The sequence below is a fragment of the Pseudonaja textilis genome, chromosome 2 (genome assembly GCF_049901715.1).
Source record: "Pseudonaja textilis isolate UNSWEBS1 chromosome 2, rPseTex1.2, whole genome shotgun sequence".
NCBI lineage: Eukaryota > Metazoa > Chordata > Lepidosauria > Squamata > Elapidae > Pseudonaja > Pseudonaja textilis.
In genome coordinates this window covers 227100325-227122600 of record NC_141991.1, presented here as the reverse complement: position 1 = coordinate 227122600, position 22276 = coordinate 227100325, and the positions used below count along the sequence as shown (strand labels likewise).

General features: G+C 38.9%; 1 protein-coding gene across 2 annotated transcripts in view; it reads left to right on the top strand.

Moving 5' to 3' along the window:
• The first annotated feature begins 868 nt into the window (after positions 1–868).
• CDK7 (cyclin dependent kinase 7) overlaps positions 869–22276 on the top strand; it is a 34354-nt gene continuing 12946 nt past the window's right edge. The window contains exons 1-5 of one of the 2 annotated variants that reach the window (XM_087927197.1): positions 869–931; positions 3937–4000; positions 4836–5038; positions 20274–20333; positions 22215–22248. In XM_087927197.1, coding sequence (XP_087783323.1) covers positions 893–931; positions 3937–4000; positions 4836–5038; positions 20274–20333; positions 22215–22248 — 400 coding nt within the window. In that variant the 5' untranslated portion in view covers positions 869–892. Of the gene's footprint in view, positions 932–3936; positions 4001–4835; positions 5039–17456; positions 17646–20273; positions 20334–22214; positions 22249–22276 lie in introns of those variants that run through there. The other variant, XM_026713906.2, reaches the window with a different exon arrangement.

Sequence of the window (22276 nt, the reverse complement as noted above, 5' to 3'; positions counted from 1 at the left end):
TCCCCCCCCCCCTTTAGTGTTTTCTGTTCCTGTGTAAGAAATGTATCCCATTGGCTGTCAGACTCCCAGGGTGGGTTGGCTGGGGGTGGGGGGTGTCTTAGCTAACTTTGTAGGCTTTGTCTGGACCACATGGCTTCACCTGAGTGCTGAATAATGCAATCTTCCTAGACCATGTGGTGAGACCAGTAACCTTATCATTTCCTGAGGGCCATCCTTAATCCCATCACCCTGGAGCTGAAGGGGGCAGGAAGCTGCTGTCTTTAAAACATATTTCTCCTTCAGGAAAATATAATATTCTGCCTTTTTAATATTTCCTAGAATATTTCATTCTTCTAAGAGAGGGGTGGGTGTGTGTGCGTGTGTGTGTGCGCGTTGTAGGCTAAAGCACATCATGCGCGCGCGCGCAGATATTCTAAAAAACCAGGCTGCATTTGCCATATTTTTGTGCAGATATGAAAAGGAGCTAAGCAAACAAATATGCATAGTGAAAAGAGTTATTGTTTGCTACATGATAACTATGTAAACCTGAATAAATCAATTTTAAACAAGGAGTAATTAATCATTCAATAAGTTTGGGTAAGGCAAACAGTTGTTTTAGTGAAATTAAACAAGTATTTTTCAATTGTAAGTAGCCTAGTCACTGATTAAGATGAGCGGCTATAGAAGTTGGATAAATAAATCGCTTGGTAGTTAAAATAAACATTGGCTATCTGCCAATCCCTCATTCGATAGCTGCACGAGAAACCCTCTGCACCAAACCCACCTCACACTTCTTCCGTTGGGTTCGAAGCCGTGCCCTTCGTGGAGGCGGGCCTTAGCTAGACCCCGCCTTACCGCTCCCGCAACGCTTTATGCTGGCGCGCTCTTTCCTTTGCCCGGGCGGCGTATCATCATGGGCAGTAAGATGGCGGCCGCCAGTAGGGTCGTTCAAGTAAGTCCTTCAAATCGAGTATCTTGACGAAAGCTTTGGGTGCGCCTGGAAACTGTAGCTGCAGTTCTATACAAGGTTTCTGGGGCCTGCAGGTTAGCGAGGGGCTGCAGGTTGGGGACCGAATCCTTGGTGCTGAGCTGCACCAACCGGTGCTGGTGTCCTTGAGTGGAAAGGAGAAGGAACGCCAGTCCTGGAAAGTGGATTCGACCTACTCGGGTGTCTTGGCTGGCCAGTCTCAAGAGACTTCCCTAGCAGATTTCATGGGAAAACGGCGGACTCTCCCGAGACTTTTCTTAGCGGTCTTCTACACCTTTGAATTTCTTCTCCCCAGTAAATCGGTAGACCAGATTTCTCTGCGCGTGTTATCTATCCGCTTTGTTGGACTGCAACTCCCGGACCTCCAAGTAGAGGTACACCAGCTTGTAGGAAGGACTTCTAAGCCCAAACACGAAGAGGCCTTGCAGACGTTGCTTTAAAGGACGGCAGTTGCAGATTTACGGCAGACTTGGCAAAATACATACTTAATAAAAAACACATTTCCCAAATTGGAGACGAGGCTAAATGTGAATCAGGATTTTATGCTGTTGCATTAATATCAGCTTTGATAGAAATATTGCCCTCCACTCAAATATTTGTTCGACGTTTAAAAAAAAAAGTTAGAGGGGCTCCTTTATCATTGAATTGCATGGTTGGTTATTTGAACAGCTTTGCTGCTATGAAGTCAAGCATTTAAAAGATATTGCGTGGACAGTGCATAATCCTATAGTTAGTAAATAGTTTTAAGCATCTCTTCCTACTGGTCCTGTTGGCTGGATTTGTTGAAAGCTGAGGTGCAGCAAGTTCTCTTTGGGGTTACTTAACATAAAATGCATCGGCTGGGATATCATATCCTTTTTCTCATATCTAGTTCTTTTCCCATTCTCTGCCTACTAAACATGCTCCCTTTATTGGCTGTTTTGAATATGATGGAATCAACCATTGGATGTATTCAAGATGCATCTTCATAGACATCTATCTGGGATGCTTTGATTTGGATTTCTTCACTAAGCAGATGATTAGTACCAGTGGTATAAATGGCCTATGATTTTTCAATTTTTATGGATGATCCTCACTTCTATTGTGGGGAGTGATTTTTTTAAATTTAAAAATGCAAGTCCTATTCAGACCTGGTGATACCTGTAGTTTTTCTCTGTTGCGTGTATCTTTCTTTCCCTCCTCCCTCATATGCTCACTTTTTTCCATTCATTTTCTGTTCCATTCATTGTTAGATTTACCTCTGAGTTTTACAGCAATTTAACAATTATTTTAGATCCACTGAATAATTTGCACCTCATTTTTAAAATATATATCTCTTTTTTTTGTTTCTATAACTAATGGTGACTGGGTGTTTATATTTTGACTCTGCAAGTACAAGATAACTTGGACCAAAAATAAAAATATTTTTGTTGATGTTGGTGTGCATAAAATGGGGAAGATGTTTTTTGAATCTGGAACAAACGTTCATATTCCACGGGTTCTACCGAATCATTTCAGATCAGCCAGGGTTCTGTGAAACTCAAAACTCAGAATGTTTCAAGTTTTATATAAAAATTCTGAATAAGGAAAAAGGGTAAAGCTGGGCACATAAGTATCCTTGTATTCCTTTCCATTCCTTAGCAGTCCCTAATGCAGAATATTGTACCAATCTGCCCTCTTCTGTAGCATCTTTCCTCTCTATAGTCACTGTTGTTAATGCTGGTGATACTGTTCAACCAGCCCAGATGCCAAATATCCCACAATCTGTCCTCCACTGCTGTCCCAATACATCCCCATCTTCCTCCCATTAGCCATTGCCTGTTCCAATTAAGCATAGTTCTCCCCTTACTGCCTTCTATCCTTCAGTCAGGAATGTCTCAGTACAAATCTTATTAGCCCTTCCCCCAATTTTCCTAGTACTTTCGCTTTCTTCCTCTTGGTTCACCATAACAACTAGGTACATTGGTTCCCCTTTGCCCTTCCCCAGCCATATCTCTTGGATTAAAATAGATCCAAGAGATTGAACTAGAGAAATGTTTAATAAAATCCAGTAGGATTGTTCTTTAAATTCTTAACCCAAATATATTGCTTGGAATAGTTTCACTTTGCCTGATAAAACAAGATTTATTTTTACCGGTACTAGTAACAGATTTTCCACCAAATTGTGCCAAAGGGAGACAAGCAGGGATTTTCTTGTTTTGTATCAAAATGTGTTCAGAGATCCTTTTTGGCTTGAGTAGCAAAATAAAAATACTATAAATAATTGCCAAATTCACAGGATTCCTTAAGGAAAAGGGTAATATATTCCCTGATCATTCTTTGTTTATGTATGCATGAACCTACCATTCCTTTTTTCTCTCTGCAGTATTAAGAATAACTGTACAAATCTGCAGATGGTAACTGGACTCTGCACTTAGTGCTTGCCAATCACCCATGCATATAAATATTCCTCAAAAATAATAGAAGAATTCTAAGAACTGGTTGTGTTTTTCTTTGGATGTCATCTGAGTGCAAATTAATAAGTAGTGTGCCTAGAAGTAATAAGATAGTTTTAGCACTGGAATAAGTCCAACTTTCTAAAATTGAAAAAGCAGAGCAGTTTTGTAAAAGTAGATTCATTCCAGTCCTAAATTATTAAATTCTGGTTCCTCAGTTCAGCTGATATTATATGGGCTTCCACTTAATCTTCACTGAAACATCATTGTTATATTTATTTATTATCTTTATTTTCTACAAATCAAGGCAATGTGCATAATGCTGTCACCTTTTTTCCTCACACAACAATATTGATGTGTGGTGGATAGTGTTGAGAGAGCCATCTTTCATGCCTAAGAAAGGACTAGAATTCATAATCTTCTGGTTTCTAATCCAATCTAACACTGCATCAACTCGGCTCTCAGTCTAAAAGGAGACATAGATTTTATCCTTTCTTGACAGAACTGCACACATATAGAAATGTATATACTGACTTGCTTTTCCCATTTCTTTAGGTAGTCAAACCACATACACCACTGATTAAGTTTCCAGACAGAAAAAGTACTCCAAAACCTAAAAGTAAGTATGCCTTTACTAAGTGCACATGGTGCAATGCCTTACCATAATTTATGCTCAATACATTTAAATTGTCATTCATTGCTTATAATTCACATTATAGGTTAGCATGATAATGTGAACCCAATATAATGTTTTCCAACTATAACCCCTAATGTTGTGTTGCTCTGTAAGGGAGATGGACTGTTTGGTCTAATAGTTAAGGCACAGGGCTAGAAAGCAAGAGACCATTAGTTCAAGTCCCACCTTAGCTATGAAAGCCAACTGGGTCATCTTGGACCAGTTACTCTCTCAGCCTAACTCACCTCACAGGGTTGTTGTTATGGGGAAAATAAGAGGAGGAAGGTGTGTTGGATATGTTCACTGCCTGAATTATTTGCAAAAATTATAAAGTGGGAAATAAAGATTTTAAAAATTGATATATAAAATAAAACATTTTTTTCACATCACTAAGATGTTGACAGTATTCACTGTTGTGCTCAAATGTAATTGTAGCTTCTGGGTACTTCTAAGTTTAACTAGAGTCTTAGTCTCAGTTAATTCTTTTCTGAATTAATCATTTAACTTCAGTAGTTTACATGATGCCAAACTTCCTTAATCCTTGACTCTCCGTATGTGCTAGATTATAACTCTCTCATCATATCCACCCTGCATGGCCAATGTTCAGGACCAGATTGACATTGTCAGCCTTTTGAGGTAGGCCAGATCAGGAAACTTTATTGAGCCTTTAAGGTAGCCTTTAATGCAGTGTTTTGCTGCATTAGACAAACATGGTTAGTCATGATGTAGGGCACCCAGAGTATTTTTGCTGATACGGTTTTCTATCTTATTGTTCCAGTGCACGACTCTCTACAATCAAGAGTGCCTCCACTTCATGGGATAGCCTCGCAGTTTTCTTCAGAAAACAAAGCACCATCTTCTCAAAATACTTTATTTACTGGTAGAATACAAGGTATACCTGACACAGCAGAATTAATAAGAACTTTACCTCAAAAATACAGGAGGAAACCTATGTCAGTCGAAGAGATGGAATACATTCAAGTAAGTTCTCATTTTAAACAAATATTAAAATATTAGTATTATTTTCAAAACCTCAGTTTATTAAAAAAAATCAAACAATTAAATAAAAATTTAGACTCTGTGGTTTGCTTATTTTGATGAGAAGCCTCTTTGGGTGTATATGTGTGTGCTACAGAAGCAGGACAATACAATCAGAAGGTTAGAACTAGGCTTTAGCATTGTATTGGTTTTATTTCACATTACAGATTGTTAATGATTAGCGATTGAATTTCAGCTGGAATAATCTCTAGATTTTACCCCCCAAAATATTAAGGGGCATACTTAAACCAGGAATGGACTGCCTATTGCAAAACAAAATTCTTGGCAATATGAATCCATCTTTTCAGCACCATAATATGGGTAAAACAACTAAAAATTATAACTCAATAGCATATCAGCCAAACTGAAACCACAGATGAAGAACCAAATTATTCAGTGGAAAAATACTTTGTAATTAAACTTTCTCTGGGAGATCTAAAATCCCTGTCAACAGTGAATATTCTGTGAATGGTACTAAATAAATGGATTGATTTAAGTTATACAGCCACCTATTTCACTTGCATTTTCATTAGTTGTTTGTTTAACTAGCTTATGCGAAATTCTGTGTTATCTCAGTTATCAGCCAAGTTCAAATGACTGCAAGGAGAATTGTATGAAACCCTAATCTATCAGCTACCATCGGTAACTATGCAGAGGGTTCATTCTTCCTCAATAAAGCAGCAGTTAGCAGCAATTACATAAAATGCTGTTAAGAAATCCAGCAACACAAATCCAGGGGAATCCCAGTTTAAAAATCTGTTCTTCCACCATGAGTGTAATTCCATAAAGTATAAGTTGAATACCTCTCTGTTAAGTCAGTTCTATTTATCAAGAGCAACAACAATACTCCATCCTTTTCATTACTTTGTATCCTTCACATATTGGTGATTGTTCTTTCCAAATTCTGAATAGTTTTACTAATAGTTTGTGGTTAATATGATCAGGAACTTCATAGTATAAATGTATGGCACAGGAAAATTTTCTCAGACCTATCTTTTCGAGAATGCTTCTAGGTGGGAATTTAGTCACTTTCTCCCAAAGATCCACTACAAAAATAAGCAAGAGAAAAGAGTTTGGTAGCTTTAAATCTTGAATTTGGCACAACTGATTTAGACTAGTGGTCGCCAACCGGTGGGCCGGGGACCACTGGTGATCCATGAGAAAATTTTGGTGGTCCGCAGAGAAATGTCACCCCCAAAGCACCTCCAAAAACAATCCAGGCTGCACAGGAACACAAGACTATGCTGCCCACATGGCCCGTGGGAACACAAGACTTGTGTCGCTTGCATTGCAAACAACATGAGGTAGTGAGGGGAGGAGGGAAAGGACAGAGGGGAGGAACTTGCCCCACTCACCTGGCTCCTTGGGCTCCTTCTTTCTGCTTCTTTCTTCTGCTTTTGGCTGCATGCAAGGAAAGCAGCAAAAGTGTTTCTCTTCCCCAAACTCCGCCGGAAATGAGTCTTTGGGATCCTGCAAGGCATCCTGCTCCAAGAGGCTGCGCCAGCATGGCAAGTCTTACAAAGACTCACTTCTGGCGGAGTTTGGGGGAGAGAAAGAAAGACTTCTGCTTCTGCTGCTTTCCTTGCATGAAGCCAAAAGTCTTTCTCTCTCTCCCTCTCTCTCTTCCTGTCCCTCTCCTTCCCTGAGAACAGAGCTAGAGAAGGTATCCAAATAAAGAATGATCAATCGATAGGAAAACGGGATGGGGAATTTTCCTGCAGACTTTTGGGGGATTTTCCCAGGGTCTCTGATCCACGGGATTTAAAATTATGAGTTTGGTGATTCCTGAGGTCCAAAAGGTTGGCAACCCCTGATTTAGACAACCTGGTACTCCAATATAGCTTGGCATATTATCTGGAGCTAGTGGGAAGCTGGAATATCTGACTGAAGCAGCCTGAGTCTGACATATCTGGAGCTGGATACCTGTATTGGCTTGTGATAAACAATATGATTGGTTATCCTTGTTTTAAAGCATTCAGAACACCAGACCTTGTCTCAGATATGAATTGTGATAAATGAAACAATTATAATGCTGAAACAGATTTCCTCAAATCTGCTCAAGTGCTCTCCCCTCTTTCCTTACTGAACAACTAATCTATTTATGCTATTTCAGACACTCAAAGTAGTTAGTAAGAAAATTGCAAGAAATGAAGTGTAGAAAAAATATTGCAAGGTCAGCATTGCAAAAACATGGGTAGTTATGCAACATTGCAGTGGCTTGATATTGTTCCAAATGTTATTTTTAATTAATTGGAAATCTTCTGAAATTTATCGATTTCAGGAGATTTCTAATTCCATTTAGAAATTAATTTCTAATTCCATTTTGTAATCCTCAAGTACTGTGTCCTACTGTATTTTTTCATTGTTTAATTTTATATTTTTGTTCTCCCCAAACCACTCAGTTGTATATTTAATTTCTCTCCTAAAATTTAACTAAGATGGCAGCATTTGGGAAATGGTTTGTTAATTTTCCAGTTGTCACTCAGATGTTGTCTGGCTTGTGCCTGAGTCAAATGGAACATGTTGAGTGAAGGATCTGAAACAGGAGCAGAAATGAGAATGTCTGTCACTATGTATGATAGCAGTAGAAACTACTATTATAATAGTTAAGGTATTTGAATAGGGGTGAAGAAATCAGGTTCTAGTCCCCTCAGCTACAGGTCACTAGATGACTTGGTGCCAGTTCTCTTTTAGTTCAGCCCACCCTACAAGATTGCTGTTGTGATATTAAAAAGGAGGAGGGGGCATATCAACTTGATTTCCTATAGGAAAGGCAGTAAATGAATGCACGATGAATATTATTCTAATCAGCAATGTTGCAAGAATTGATTTTTGTTTCTGCTAAAAGATAATATTTTATTTTACAGCGTGGAGGTCCAGAATAAGGTGGAGCATTGTGCAGTTTGTAACTGCTGAATAACACATCGTTGTACTTACAATAAAGTCCTTCTTCACTTTCTCTCTCTCTGGATATTAAAGGAAGTCAAAGGAAAGTTTTTTCCAAAGTGCTTTTGTGAGAGACTAAAAAGTAATCGCTTTAGAAAGTGGTTATGTCTCATTCAAAGATAATTATGTTTCAGGTAACCAGAAGCATCCACTTTAATTGCCTGATGAAATTTATTTTTTCATTCTATTCAGTATAGTTTCTTTGTCTCTTATACTTGCTATTGATACACTAATAATTAAAAATAGCTACTATTAAAATGACAGTAATAGCCTGAATAGAACCATGTTGTTTTCAGAGTTTGAACAATGCAGGATTAGTTCCTTCCGGCAAGTAGCATGTCCTTCCAAAGAACTCTGAGAATTGAACTTAAGTTAGCCATATCAAAATTTGACAAACTTTGTTAGTGGACTTATTGTACAATGTAATCCACAGATAAGCACAATACTTCTTAGAAAAAGAAATAATCCAGCTCTTTCCTTTCTTAGTGCTATACTACCTCAACATATACAATTGTTAAATTTGGTCCAGAATAGACAGGAATTTATTTTGATATGTCTATCTTTAATCCTAATGACTACATTGTAATAAAAAATTAATATTTACTTGTCAATCAGAGCTAATACCAATAGGCTCAGATGAGTTCTAGAAATTTCCATGAATTGCAGCGTATAGGCATCTCTTGTGTACATTTAAATGCCTGTTTCTTACAGGGAGCTCATCACTTGGACATCAAAACATCTCCATGATTGGGTTGTTTTAGTCACTGAATCGGGGAGCTGGAAAAACTTGAGTTGATTGATGTGGGTAGCACTGATTTGTACACTACTAATATATAAATCAAAAATGATATGAAGTATAATTTATAGTATTTAATTAGTACATGTTTATTATACACATCCGTGAATTATATGAAGTACATACAAAAATTATTTCTATGGAGCAGCAAATGAACTGCAAATGAATATATTAATAGATCTTGTGATCAATACTTGATTTCATTTTTAACATGTACTTGCTATCACATATATGTTTTTATGACAGAAAAGAGGAACTATACAATCAATCAGTAGAGAAATGTTATTTGAAACAATAATTTATGATTACATAAACTTGAGAAGAATTTTCATCTGTTTAAGTAGGAAAAGGATTCAAATTTATAATGCAAATGTGTATGCAAGGTTTTACTAAAGTAGGTAAAAGTCCATTAAGCCATTCACCTTTTATTATTGTAAAAATACTTTTGTGTATGATACCAAATGTACTGTTTGCATTTCTATTTTTGTTTGATATATTCTTCATATGTATTTTAAGATTTGTTCTATATTAACATTTGCACAAAACCCAAATGAATTATAATTACCAATTATAGACGGGTGTACAACAAATAATACAAATAATATTGTAGCAGAAACTCTTGCTTCCAAATCAGGACACAAGACCACGAAAGGTTGGAGAATACAGGTTTACTTGTGCACAAGGTTCAGAGCATTAGTATGGCAAATTCTGAACCCCCAACTCTTCCTGATCTGTCACTTTTATACATAGCATGACCTCAGACTAGGCCGGGGCATTCCTTTTATTATATTTTTACCAAAAAAGGAGAATAAGATATATATTTGTATTAAGGAAATATAGAGGAAGTGAGAAGTACATTTTTGATTACTCAGTTACCTTACACCATCTGTTATTTTCTATGTCCACCGTTGTTTACAGTAACGTGGTTATTTCCAGTTCCTTACTTCAGGAATTTTGTGGTTTTGCACAATATTTTTATAAGAAGCAAAGCTTGGGGTCGGGTTTTCTGGTAAATGTATATTTTATTTGTGACTTTCCATACTGCTTCATTCCCCCCTTTGAAACTTCACCTAGATCTCCTGATTACAGTGGAGTTTCACTAAAGGGGAAAGGTTCTTCTGTTGTAATCAATTTCTCATACTCCCATAAAGCCATAGCTTTAGCAGTGGCTTTCTTCTCCATTAACATAGAAAGACTATTACAGATTGTTTTGACAAAGATAGGTAAGATACATGGTAGAATTACACATCCTGCAGCAATCATACCAACTAGTGCAACAATGGCTTGAAGGCCAGGTAATTTAGGAAACCAAGTCCCAAAAATGTCTCCAAGGACAAACCCGTTCCATTTCTGGACCGGTACTTGTGCAAGATTCTCTATGTGTCTAGCTTGTTGCTTGATGATTTCAACAACATCATCAAATTCCAGGCAACAATTGGTGAAATTAAACTTACCACATACACCTCCCTCAGCTGCCAGGAGGTAGTCTAAAGCTAGACAGTTTTCATAGATTGCATCTCTAAATTTCTTCTGTTGGACTGCTAGGGTGCGCAGGGATTGAGCTGTTTCATTGGCAATTAGTTCTACAACGTTGCCTGGAGTCTGATAATATGATTTAGCATATAAATTGGGGTACAATAACCCAAGTGCCATCCGCCACCCAGTAGCCGGGCCATAGTAATGAATGATGTGTTCTGGGGGCCACTCATCATCCTTCCAATCTCCTATTTTATAATCTGCTTTTAGTTTCCTGCTCTGCCACTGATCAGCATTCATAACTTGAGGTATATTTAAGGGTAATATAAAGAAAGAGGGGTTGATAACTCCCAAGGTACAAGTTCCTCTCCACTTTGAAGGAAGGGTACTATAAGCCACATCACCACATATCCAATGTACCCCAGGAGGGGCCTCAGTAATGTTCAGAGAATAGTTGGCCCAGAATTGGTTTGTTTTATTAGGCCAGTATTCCCAAGATTTAGTAGAATGGTTCCATTCATGAACTTCTAAACACTCGGTTTCCCCTACAGAGGGCCCGTTCCTTGTGTATTAGCTAAGCACCACTGAGCTATGATAGGGTCAGTCAATTCCCATCTGGAGAGTGGCTGGTGTTTTGGCATTGCTGCTAGGTTATAGGCTACCGAATAATTCCATTCCTGTGCTGCCCATGGCCATTGGTCCCCAATTTTAGTATCTCCACAGATGTAACAGTTGGTGACATTAAATGTATGGGCTATGGTAGAGGCTAGTTTCAGAAAAAGGTTTCGCGCTTCCTGTGAGGGTTGGAACTCGATGTCTACCTCCTGCCAAAATTCAGAAAAATATCTGTAATTGGGTTTAACAGGATGTTTTTGAGTCTCTATAGACAGATGGATGATACCTCCAGGGTCAGTACCTTTTGTTCATTGTTGGCACCTTGGTTATACCTTTACATGATTCATGGCATGTTTGTACCCTGGTGTTATTTTGGCATGTTGTTTTGCATGAGGTTGGTTTTCCCCACGTCATAGGTTTACATGGTGTTAAGTTAAATTGTTTGCATGAGGATGGTTTTCCAATCTTAGCTTTGAGGGTTCCTTTACTGTCTTCACATAAGGCACACTCAGTATTTCCTGCATTTCGAGGAATGCGAACATGCCTAATTGGTACCCAGGGGTGTACGTAGAAGTTGGCACCTTATAGTATTGTTGTACACGCACTGCCAATATCTAGTCCCTTCATGTTCACATTGGGGAAGGTTGGTTGTGGAACAAGTAGGAAACCTGATTATACTATAAGTGAAATGTCTTCCTGTGGGCTGTACCATAAAACACATATCACATGGCCTAATCTTCTCATCTTATGGTGCTGGTGCTGGGGTTTCCTCATCGTCTAAGGGGTCTGGTGAATACCATTCATCAACTGCATCCTTATCAAGGGGTATTTCCTTGTTTGTGTTACCATCCCTACCTATTAGTAGCTCATATAGGTACAGGGAGTTAAGGGCAACACTTAACAGGATAGTTACAGTCCAAATGGAGGTCATAAGACTTCTGCGGATGCATGCAGTTTCCCGCATCCTTTGATTAGCCTCCATATCTTGATGGGTGATGTTTCCTATCACCACCAATTCTCCCCTTTCTAAGGATTTTTACGCCTTAGGTTTTCCTGGCTTGTGACCGAAGTTTCCAGGGGACACCCGTGCGATGGGTGTTAGCTTCTGGAATAACACCTACAGGGGTCTCTTCGTCTGTTCCCCAACCCGTGCGATGGGTGTCAGCTTCCAGTGTGACACCTGCAGGGGTCGTTTCCTCTTCGTCTCCCGTTGATAGAAGGACAGTTTCCAGAGTGTCACCACAAGGGGAGATATTCCACGAACTCTTTCGGAGAGTTACTTTTAACGGGTGAGTCGGGTGGGATTTTACTTTCCAATGGGTAGCTCGAGACCAGTGAATCCAAGGTTTTATCTTAGCCACCTTAACGGCAAGGGGAGAGCACATAATAACAGTGTACGGCCCTTTCCACTTCGGGCTCAGTGTTTCTCTTTTCCAATCTTTTACCCATACCTCCTGTCTGGGGTGTATATTATTTGGAGAGGTCACTAAAACATGGGGCTTATAAGTCAGTACATATTTCTGTAGTTTTTGGACTATCATGTTAAGAGTCTGAAGTTGTTGCATTCTGATAGTATCAGAAATCTGTACATTATTGTGAATATTTAAGCGAAGTAGGTTGGGGATGCGACCGTACAATAACTCAAAAGGGCGAAAGTGAGACACCCTTTTGGGGAGCACACCTAACAGCAACCAGAGCCAAACTCAAGGCATCTGTCCATTTAATATGGGTTTCTTGGCATATTTTTGCCAATTTTTCCTTTATGGTTCGATTGACTCGGTCAACCCTGCCCCCGGAAGGGGCATGGAAGCTACAATGTAGTTTCCCATCAATACCTAATACTTTAGCCACTTGTTGAGTGGCTTTGTGAATGAACTCAGGACCATTGTCTGATGAGATCCTGGAAGGGAGGCCAAACCTGGGGATTATGACGTGGAGCAGTGCTCTAGCCACTTCAGCGGCCCTTTTTGTTTGGGTGGGGATACACTCAGGCTATCCTGTATAGGTGCACACGATGACAAGTAGTGCATTGTATGGACCACAGCGGGGCATGTCAGTGAAGTCAATCATCAAAGAATCAAATGGGTAACTGCCTCTGGGTTGATGGCCTGGTGGTGGCTGGGGCCCCTGTCTAGGGTTATTAACTGCACAAACCTCACACCTTGCACAAATATTAGCTGCAATGCTGTGTATCTTGTTGATATAAACTTCCCCTTGTAGGGCCTTTGCTAAAGCCGTTTTACCTAGGTGCAACTGTCTGTGGACTTGCTGCACTATATCCCAAGCCATATGTCCTGGTACAAATGCTTATGGATTTCCTCCTACTTTGACATCTGGCTTTAGTATCTCATTTACTGCATTCTTGATTTTCTCCCTCTCTTCCGGATTGAATAGGGTCCCCATTAGCTGCTGGAGATCTAACCATGTGGGATTGTGTATGTCGACTATCGTCTTCACTAAGTCTGCTACTTCAGTAGGTTTTTCGCTAAAGGGACCATAGTGTAATTTCCAGTTGAGTAAGTCTGATGTGGTGAAGGGCACATGCTGGAACAACGGTAGGGTGACTGAGGCACTAGGATCTTGATGGTCAGTTACCAATTGGTCCATTCTCCTAAGTGGTGCTATCAAGGAGGCTTGTTCAGTCTTTGCTCTCGTTCTGGCTGCCACAGGTTCGGCCTCTCATTTAGGGGTTACATGGGAGATTACCTGAACTCGGGCATCTGAAGGTGAGTCGGCTTGGGCTGAGCGATCAAATGTATCTGGCGGGTCCCCAGGGCTTCTCAGGAGGGGGGGCATACGGTCCAGTTGGGCTATCAATCCTGATACCCCTGAAGATTCACTTCCCTAGGATCTACTCCTCAGGGCAAAGGGAGGTACATATGGGGGTGGGTGCGGTAGCTCCTCCGGGCAACTGGACAAGACCTGTATAGTTTTCTTTTCCTTCTTTAGTGACAGATTACGGGACCATAGAACCTTGCAACGTTGCATTTTGAGCTTCTTGAGCCATGGGGGTGGTGGTTTAGTAGGTCGAGCCAGACATCAATGTAAGGAGCCTGGTCTGGGTGTCCCAGTGTCGGGTGAAATACTAACTGATGAACCTTTACTGCTATAGGGATGTCCATGGGAGGCCATCCAAACCCAAATGTTGGCCATTCTCCCTCACAAAACACCTGTAGTTTGTGTCTACTCCACTCCAAACCATAGTCCACTCCAAACCATATGAACCATAGATTCATATGCTTCCTTAAAATGCTTTAGCATAGCTCCTAATGGGGTCAGGGGCTTACTCTCCCCGCTGCCCATGATCCACCCAGGTCACCAGACAATTAGGGAAAGGGGCTGGAAGAAGGTGTGGGGTCCTCCTCAGGGTAACACCGGGGATTTCCACATACGTCCGACCCAGGGAGCCAGGTGCGCACTGTCTCCGGTGGGAACTGCGGACGCCACTCGCTTTCTACTGGCCCATGGTGCTGGACACTCATAGTCACCAATGGTAACCGCAGTAGTCACTCACTTCAACCACTTCTGACAATTCCATCCACCTTACCTTAAGAGAGGGTGATCAGTCCTCTCCTCTGTCCCTGCTTACAGGGAGGGATTATTTCCCTTGTCCAATACTTGCCTGAAAGTGTTGTCTTCCTCCCACCAGCCGGATGGAAAATGTCCTGGTCTCCTCTCCTTTCACCAGTGATTCTTGGGGGTGTCAACCGCCAACACCAGAACAGGGCAGTCTCGGGAAGTCCCTCGGATTCAAAGGACCGATGGCGCCTGGGATGTTACCTTCAACTCACCGAGCTGCTAGCACCCGGAGTGGACCCTCCAGCGGGCCTCAGGGCCCCTTGCATCCTGCCGCGGTCGCCATTAAATGTAGCAGAAACTTGCTTCCAAATCAGGACACAAGACCACGAAAGGTTGGAGAATACAGGTTTATTTGTGCACAAGGTTCAGAGCATTAGCATGGCAAATTCTGAACCCCCAACTCTTCCTGATCTGTAACTTTTATACATAGCATGATCTCAGACTAGGCCGGGGTGTTCCTTTTATTACATTTTTACCAAAAAAAAGGAGAATAACGTATTTGTATTAAGGAAATATAGAGGAAGTGAGAAGTACATTTTTGATTACTCAGTTATCTTACACCACCTGTTATTTTCTATGTCCACCCTTGTTTACAGTAACGTGGTTATTTCCAGTTCCTTCAGGAATTTTGTGGTTTTGCACAATATTTTTATAAGAAGCAAAGCTTGGGGTCAGGGGATTTCTGGTAAATGTATACTTTATTTGTGACTTTCCAGACTGCTTCAATATAGCAAACCCCTCTGGAGAGTTAGCTAATAAAAACCACAATATGGATCTGCAGTCTTGAATGCACCTCCTTAATAGAATGTACATTTCAGTGCTGTCTGCCTTTTCTGAAAATGTCACTCAACATATATGCTGATAATGAAAGAATAAATGGCACTAATTTCTTTTTAATGTATAAGATTGTTAAAGGGCGAACAAAAGGCAGTTATTCTAGAACTTATTTAACAATCAGACCCTGCAGCATGCCAATCTGACAAATATTGCTTTCGTTAGACATATTCTCATCACTTAGGTTTTAAAAATATGCAATGCTTCGCTCAAATTTCTGAAGATCTCTGTAAAAATGTCATTCTTATAAAAATGCCTGTCAAAAAAAAGCAAAACATTTCTAAAGCTCTTAAGCACTGACATATAATCATACTTCATAGAAGATTCTCCAGACTTCTGAAGGAATGTTCAATGAATGACATAAATCAAAAGTAGAATTTTTAGGCTACGTGGACATTATTATATCTGAAAGGAATTAAACTGCATTTCACAATAAAAACATTCTATCTCTTATGCACAATGTCACAGTTTGGGAGTGACCTAGACTTGCCATCATATGTGTATCTGTATCAAAATTTTGCAGGAGACTACTAAGCCATTTGGCCATCAGCTAAAGCAAGTCATGCAGCCAGATAGTAATCACAAACATAAAAGCAAACTTAAAAAAACAAATGCAAAACAACTTCATTGTATTTGAAATGAAATGGCAAAAATTGTATGACTAATGAATATTGCCAGGGAATGTGGATATTCCTTACTAGAAGTGCAAGATATGCCTAGTGAAAAACACCTAATTGCATCTGCTACAAATGCTCAACTTACAACCACAATTGGAACCAGAAAAAATGTAATTAAGCTGCACAGTCATTAGATCATGCATTATATAACACACCTGATTTTATGTGAACCACAACTGTCATTAAGTAAATACAGCTTTCCCCATTGAGTGCTTCTTGGACACTGGCTGGAAGGATTGCACAGACCACATGACCAAAGGATGCTGCAAGCGTTGTACATGCATGCCACTTTGCCAATGATTCAAATCATGAACACGTAAGTATTGGAGTTGGTGTAACAGTCATAACTTCAAGGTTAGGTTGTAATTTATTTTTTTCAGTGCTGTCATCCTTTTGAATTACTGTTGAATGATGATAAGTTGAGGGCTACCTGTATTATATTGCTAGGGTTCAATAATCAGCCTCACAACTGGAAAATAACTAAGAGGATTATCTGACCATTATGCTATTTCATCTGGGAAAGATCACCATTAGATCCATTTTACAGTGGTGTTTTATTCAAGGCTTGGCAAGTCAAACATTGCAGCAAATTGAGAGTGAAATTTAAAGAAGAGAAAGTAAATCAACTTTCAAATACATTTCTCCAAAACAATTTACTGTCTACAAACTCATAGATGAATATTTCAGACTCTAACTGAAGAATGATTTGAATCTGGCAAGATTTTAATGCACTGCAGCTTTTGTGTGTAAATTTTATCTACAACTCCAGATCAATCCCAGCCCTTCCTCTCTGAATAAAAAAATACTGATAAAACCATCAAAAATAGGTGCGGAATTTCGGATCTCACCAACAGATACTATCTGAGTAGCAGACATGACAAGGATCAGATAATTTGGTCGTAGTTGTCTTCTCTGACGTGATTTGTTTAAATTATGATTTCTAGAGCGATGCAAATAGGTTCCAATTAGCAAATGCAGATTTACTCCTCTGGGGTATTTCCACATAGCTGGCCATTTAACCTAACTATTACATATTTCAGGTCACCTTACTGGCATCAGCAAAACAGTTGAGATTTATAAAGTGCTGCTTCTCTGTCCAGCCTACTTCAAAGTGTTCAATGTACCATGACCATGATTAAAACTTATTACAAACTAGGTGCAAGGCATCTAAGGACAAAACGTGGCAAATGTTATTTAAAAACTAAAAATTGTATCGTGTTTTCACTCATAGGAAATACGCACTCCTTCCAATGCCAAGTTTTGGAAAGGAGTGCTTTGCTGTTCAGTCAAGCTAAGCGCGTTATCCAATTTCCGCGTCCCCTATTTCCCTTGACAGCGGAGTCCCAGCAATGGTTGTTGCGCTCTTCGCGTTTGGATGCCGTTGCCAGGCCGGCAGAAGCGTCTTTAGTCAACGTGCGGCGCATGCGCAGTCAATAGAGCGCTGTGCCGGAAGCCGGAAGCGGCGGAAGGGAATTGCAGTTTTTTGAGTTTTCAGAGTTTTAAAGATCCTTTTCTGCTACGGAGGGTTTTAAATCGCTTTTCCAGCCTTCCCTGGTCCCGCGTCGCCATGGATGCGCGAGCGCGAGCCAAACGCTACGAAAAACTGGACTTTCTGGGTGAGGGCCAGGTAAGGAATAGCGGCCTCGTCTGCCTTTTAATGTGCTTCGATCTGTAATTCTGGTCTGTGCCTTAATAAATACAAATTATTTTTATATAGAGGGAAACAGCCCGAAGCTATTCTTTGTTTTCTTGGGGTTATTCTAATCTACCTCTTGCCATTTTCTAGAAGGGAATTTAGGAAGATCTTTCTTCTCTCTGTTCCCAACAGCCTTGCTGTCTGAATTGGGGAGTCGTTAACATTTGACGGAAAACGTTAACTCAGTAAACGATGCGCGTCATGCCAACATAGCTGCTGGCTCACTTCGCTTTTCTGATTATTTTTAATATAAAGGAGGCAAACGAATAGGGGGGGGGGGATGGTTTTTGCCGTTGTCATCTAGTCCTCCCCAGGATGTTTGTGCAATTTTTTTATGCCACAGATCTCCTGCAGAAGAGGCATCTTCTCTCTCCTCATCAGACACTTCTTTTTTTCTCAGCATTTTCTTTTATTCTAGGCCGATTTTTTTTTTCCAAGGAAAGCAAGCTGTGGCACTTCTGGCTTCTTGGCAGTTTATGCAATCCCACACATCCCTAATTTGCAATCAGTTTGCATTAATCTCTGATCTTTAATTGTGAGAAAATATGTTTTGAGTAGATATTGGTGTAACATAGTAAGTTGTAACTGTCTGTTTTGGGCATTACCACCTGAAAATTGAGTTATTTGAGTAAACCTCAGTCAATAAGCATGTAATACAAATACAGCCTCTAAATTTGCTTTCTTCAGATTGGTGTTTTCAGACAGCATTGTGAAGATGTAGGTTAGCAATTAGAAACAGCAAAATAATCTGTTAAAATAGTGGCAGAGAACGAGACAATCTAAAAACCAGCGATTCTGTGGTTGGCATCTCAGCCTATACTCAAATATTTTACTTCTTCCAAACAAATGGTCACAAAACATTATCCTTACGCAGTATGTTTATCTTGGTTTAGACTGATTGCTAATCATCTGATTAAGAAAGTTGTATAAAATTGAATTTAATCATGGTTATAGAAACAATTACAAAATAATGCCAAAAAGAAAATAGCTCTGCAAAGAGATAGTGCTAAAAAGACAGTAACTCTCTTTTGAGAAGCTGATGATATTAAATTTGACAAAATATTGTTGATGTCCCTAATCTTTCACCCAAAAATAAATTAAATTATATAGCATAGCCTTTTGAATGTTTGCTAATGGACAAATAATGCATTGCTTTTATATAAGAAACCCTTCTTACTAGAGATTTAGAGTCTTTTGGATGAATGCTTTGTTATGTTAAACTCTCACATGTATGTACTTCACAGTGATTTATGTTTAAAATAGCTTTGCCTTGAAATTTATGCTGTAATTATAGGTAGTCCTTGACTTACAATCATTTGTTTAGCAACTGTTTTAAATTACCACAGCACTGAAAAAAGTGACATGTAACTGATCCTACGACTGTCACAGCATCTTTACGGCCATGTAATCAAAATTTGAGCGCTTGGCAACCTGCACGTATTTACGACAGTTACAGCATCCTGGAGTTACATGATCACCATTTGCAAACTTCCTAGGAGGCCTCCTATAATCACAATCAATGGGGAATCTAGCTTCACTTAATGACCATGTCATTCACTTAACTGCAGTGAATTGTTTAACAACTATGGCAAAAATATATATAATTGAGCATGATTCACTTAATGTCCTTGCTTAGTAATAGTAATAGAATTTCTCTGATCCCAGTTGTAGTCATAGGTCAAAGATTTATGTACAGTTGCTTCTCTACCACTGCCAGTAAAAGTGTTGACAGTTCATAAACCACATAAACTGACATGCCAAGCTTTCTGGAGAAGATCTTGTTTTCATGTTCTAGAATGGATGTGCTGCTTCTACCACTGCATTTTATTGAATATTTTGCATAATCTTACTACATATTTCTTAGCCGTGGAGTGAAAAAACAGTTGTTCTTCAGGAGCCCTGGTGATGCAGCGGTTAGAATGCAGTATTGCAGGCTAATTCTGCCCACTGTCAGGAGTTCAGTCCTAACCAGCTGAAGATTGACTCAGGCTTCCATCCTGCTGAGGTCAGGAAAATGAGGACCCAAATTGTTGGGGGCAATATGCTGCTATTGTAAACCTCTCAGAGAGTGGTATAAAGCAGGGGTCCCCAATTCTCAGGCCATGGCCCACTACTGGGTCATGGCCCACTACTGGGTCATAGCCTATTTGCAACCAGTTAAACTTTGTGTATGCAAGCATGTGCACCAGCCCATCACTCGCACACGGTTCAGCTCCCCTCTCCCCCCCTGGCCGCCAAGCCATAAAGGTTGGGGACCACTACTGTAAAGCACTTGAGTGTAAGTCTTAAGTGCTATTGCAATTGCTATGTTTCTTCAAATATTACTGAACTACAGTAATATTTAACTACAGTAATATATAACTACTTACAGTACAGACCACCTGTACTGCTGTTGCCCATGCTGAGGAAGGCTATTTGGCTATTTGAAATTGTATTTTCAGGACCTGAAAGAACAGTTTCCCTTCTTTATGTTCCAAGTAAATAAAACTGGATAATGATGTTGCTTTATCTTTGGAAAATTGAATTGTTTAACATTCAGGGTATTTTCTCTCTCTTTAGTTTGCTACTGTTTATAAAGCAAGAGACAAGAACACAAATCAAATTGTTGCTATTAAAAAAGTAAGTCTTATTTTGGCTCTATTTTATATCTCCTCAGATCATCCTTTGTTCTAACCATAATTTAAAATACAGCAATGATTTTGGATCTGAACTATTCTTTAACTATATTCTGTTGTTTTTCAACACATATCCTGATTTTCAATGTACTTCATATACTGTAGGTTTATCAATTTAATAATATCAACAATATCAATTTAAGCCTCATAGTTATCAGTTGGTAATGAGTCATGTCAATATGTATAAATCGGTGCAACTGATGACCATGATGCCTCAGTGGATGAAGGGAGGACTGATGAATCTACACATTATGGCTCAGAGCTGCATGAAAATATGCAGTTCGAGAAAGCATATCTAAAAAAGTTGGCTTACTTGTACATGAAATTTTCTTAACTAAAGCTTGGTATATTAAACCAATTCTTTCACTTCTTAGTGATTGTAATATAAAAGCAAATGTGTATAAAGTAGAATGAAACTTTAGGTCTTTTATGTAGCATTCCTTGTGAGCTTACCCCCAAAAAGGGAGAAATCATTGATAATAGCAGGCAGGCTTCCCTGAAATTACTTTTCTACTACTACTGGTTTTCTACTGTACTTTTCAGATTAAAAAAGCATTTAGGGGATTCTACACTACAGGGAGACAATATTTAGATACAGCAAGTCTGACCAATATCCTATATGTACATAAAAGTATATATTTGGAAAACACTAATAATTTTTGCAAAAGATAATGGAGCCCCAGGCAAACAATATAAATTGGAAAAACCATTTCATTAAACTAAAAAGAAAATCATTGCAAAATAGCCTGTTTCTTGTATATCAAAACATAAGAATCCATCTTATTTACCTGAAAAGAAAACCAAGAGTATTTTTCAAATAATTGTATTTTATCTTAAATTTTCTATAAATACAATAATGAAAGTTTGTTTTCCTAAAATGCTTAAAACCATCAGCAATTCTCAATATATGCCATGGCTGTTGGTATTGTATTTTTGGATCTGCATTTGCAGCAAGAAAATCAGCCATAAGTCTGGGCTACATTAAATTTAGGACATTGATCTGTTATTTTTTTTAACCCATTCTCACATGGAATGAAATTAATAAAACAATCATGTTATTTGAGACTGTGGTATAATCTGTAGTGCTAATTCCTGTTTCCCAGTTAATATACTCTGCTGGACAATCACTCAACTTTGCCCCTTTTATGATATCAAAATACAGACAATAAGTTTATTGATCTAGACAGTAGCCAATATAGATAGATATATTGTCTTTGAATTTATGTTGCAGCAATGAGGTCTCCTTACTGCTACATTGATGATGGCTAGTATATAGTGTCTTAGCACTGAATCCCATTCTTATCACTGAATCCCATTCTAAAATCTCCAATTAATACATATGCAGTAGGGAAATTTAATTTTTCATAATTATTTTTAAATGAAGGTTTGAGCCATAGGGGCAGTAGATAAACATTATTAACTAAAACCCATTGAATTTAAATTTGGCATATGAAACACAACTTTCACGATACATCATGTAAATGATATATAGACTTCCTTGGTTGTTGATGGTATTTGTGAAGTGGAACAAAGTTAAACTCCATATACAGGTCCACTTTTTTACAACATGCCTTACTAAACAGGATTCCTGGTTTACTGTGACATCTAATTGGGTTTGGCCACAACTATGTAATTCTACAAAACATTTGTAAGTGCTAAACTCTTTGAAATAATAAAATATATAGTTGGAATGTATAGTTTTTATGCATTTGTATAAATAAACGTGTATTTATTTATATGCATAGCTATTTGTCTGTTAAAGCTGATACTGAATTGTTGCAGTTTCTGACCTGCATATGTTAAAAAGGAATATTCTGTGTTCCAGATAAAACTTGGACACAGATCAGAAGCAAAAGATGGTAAGTATCTCAAATACCTAATACCTTT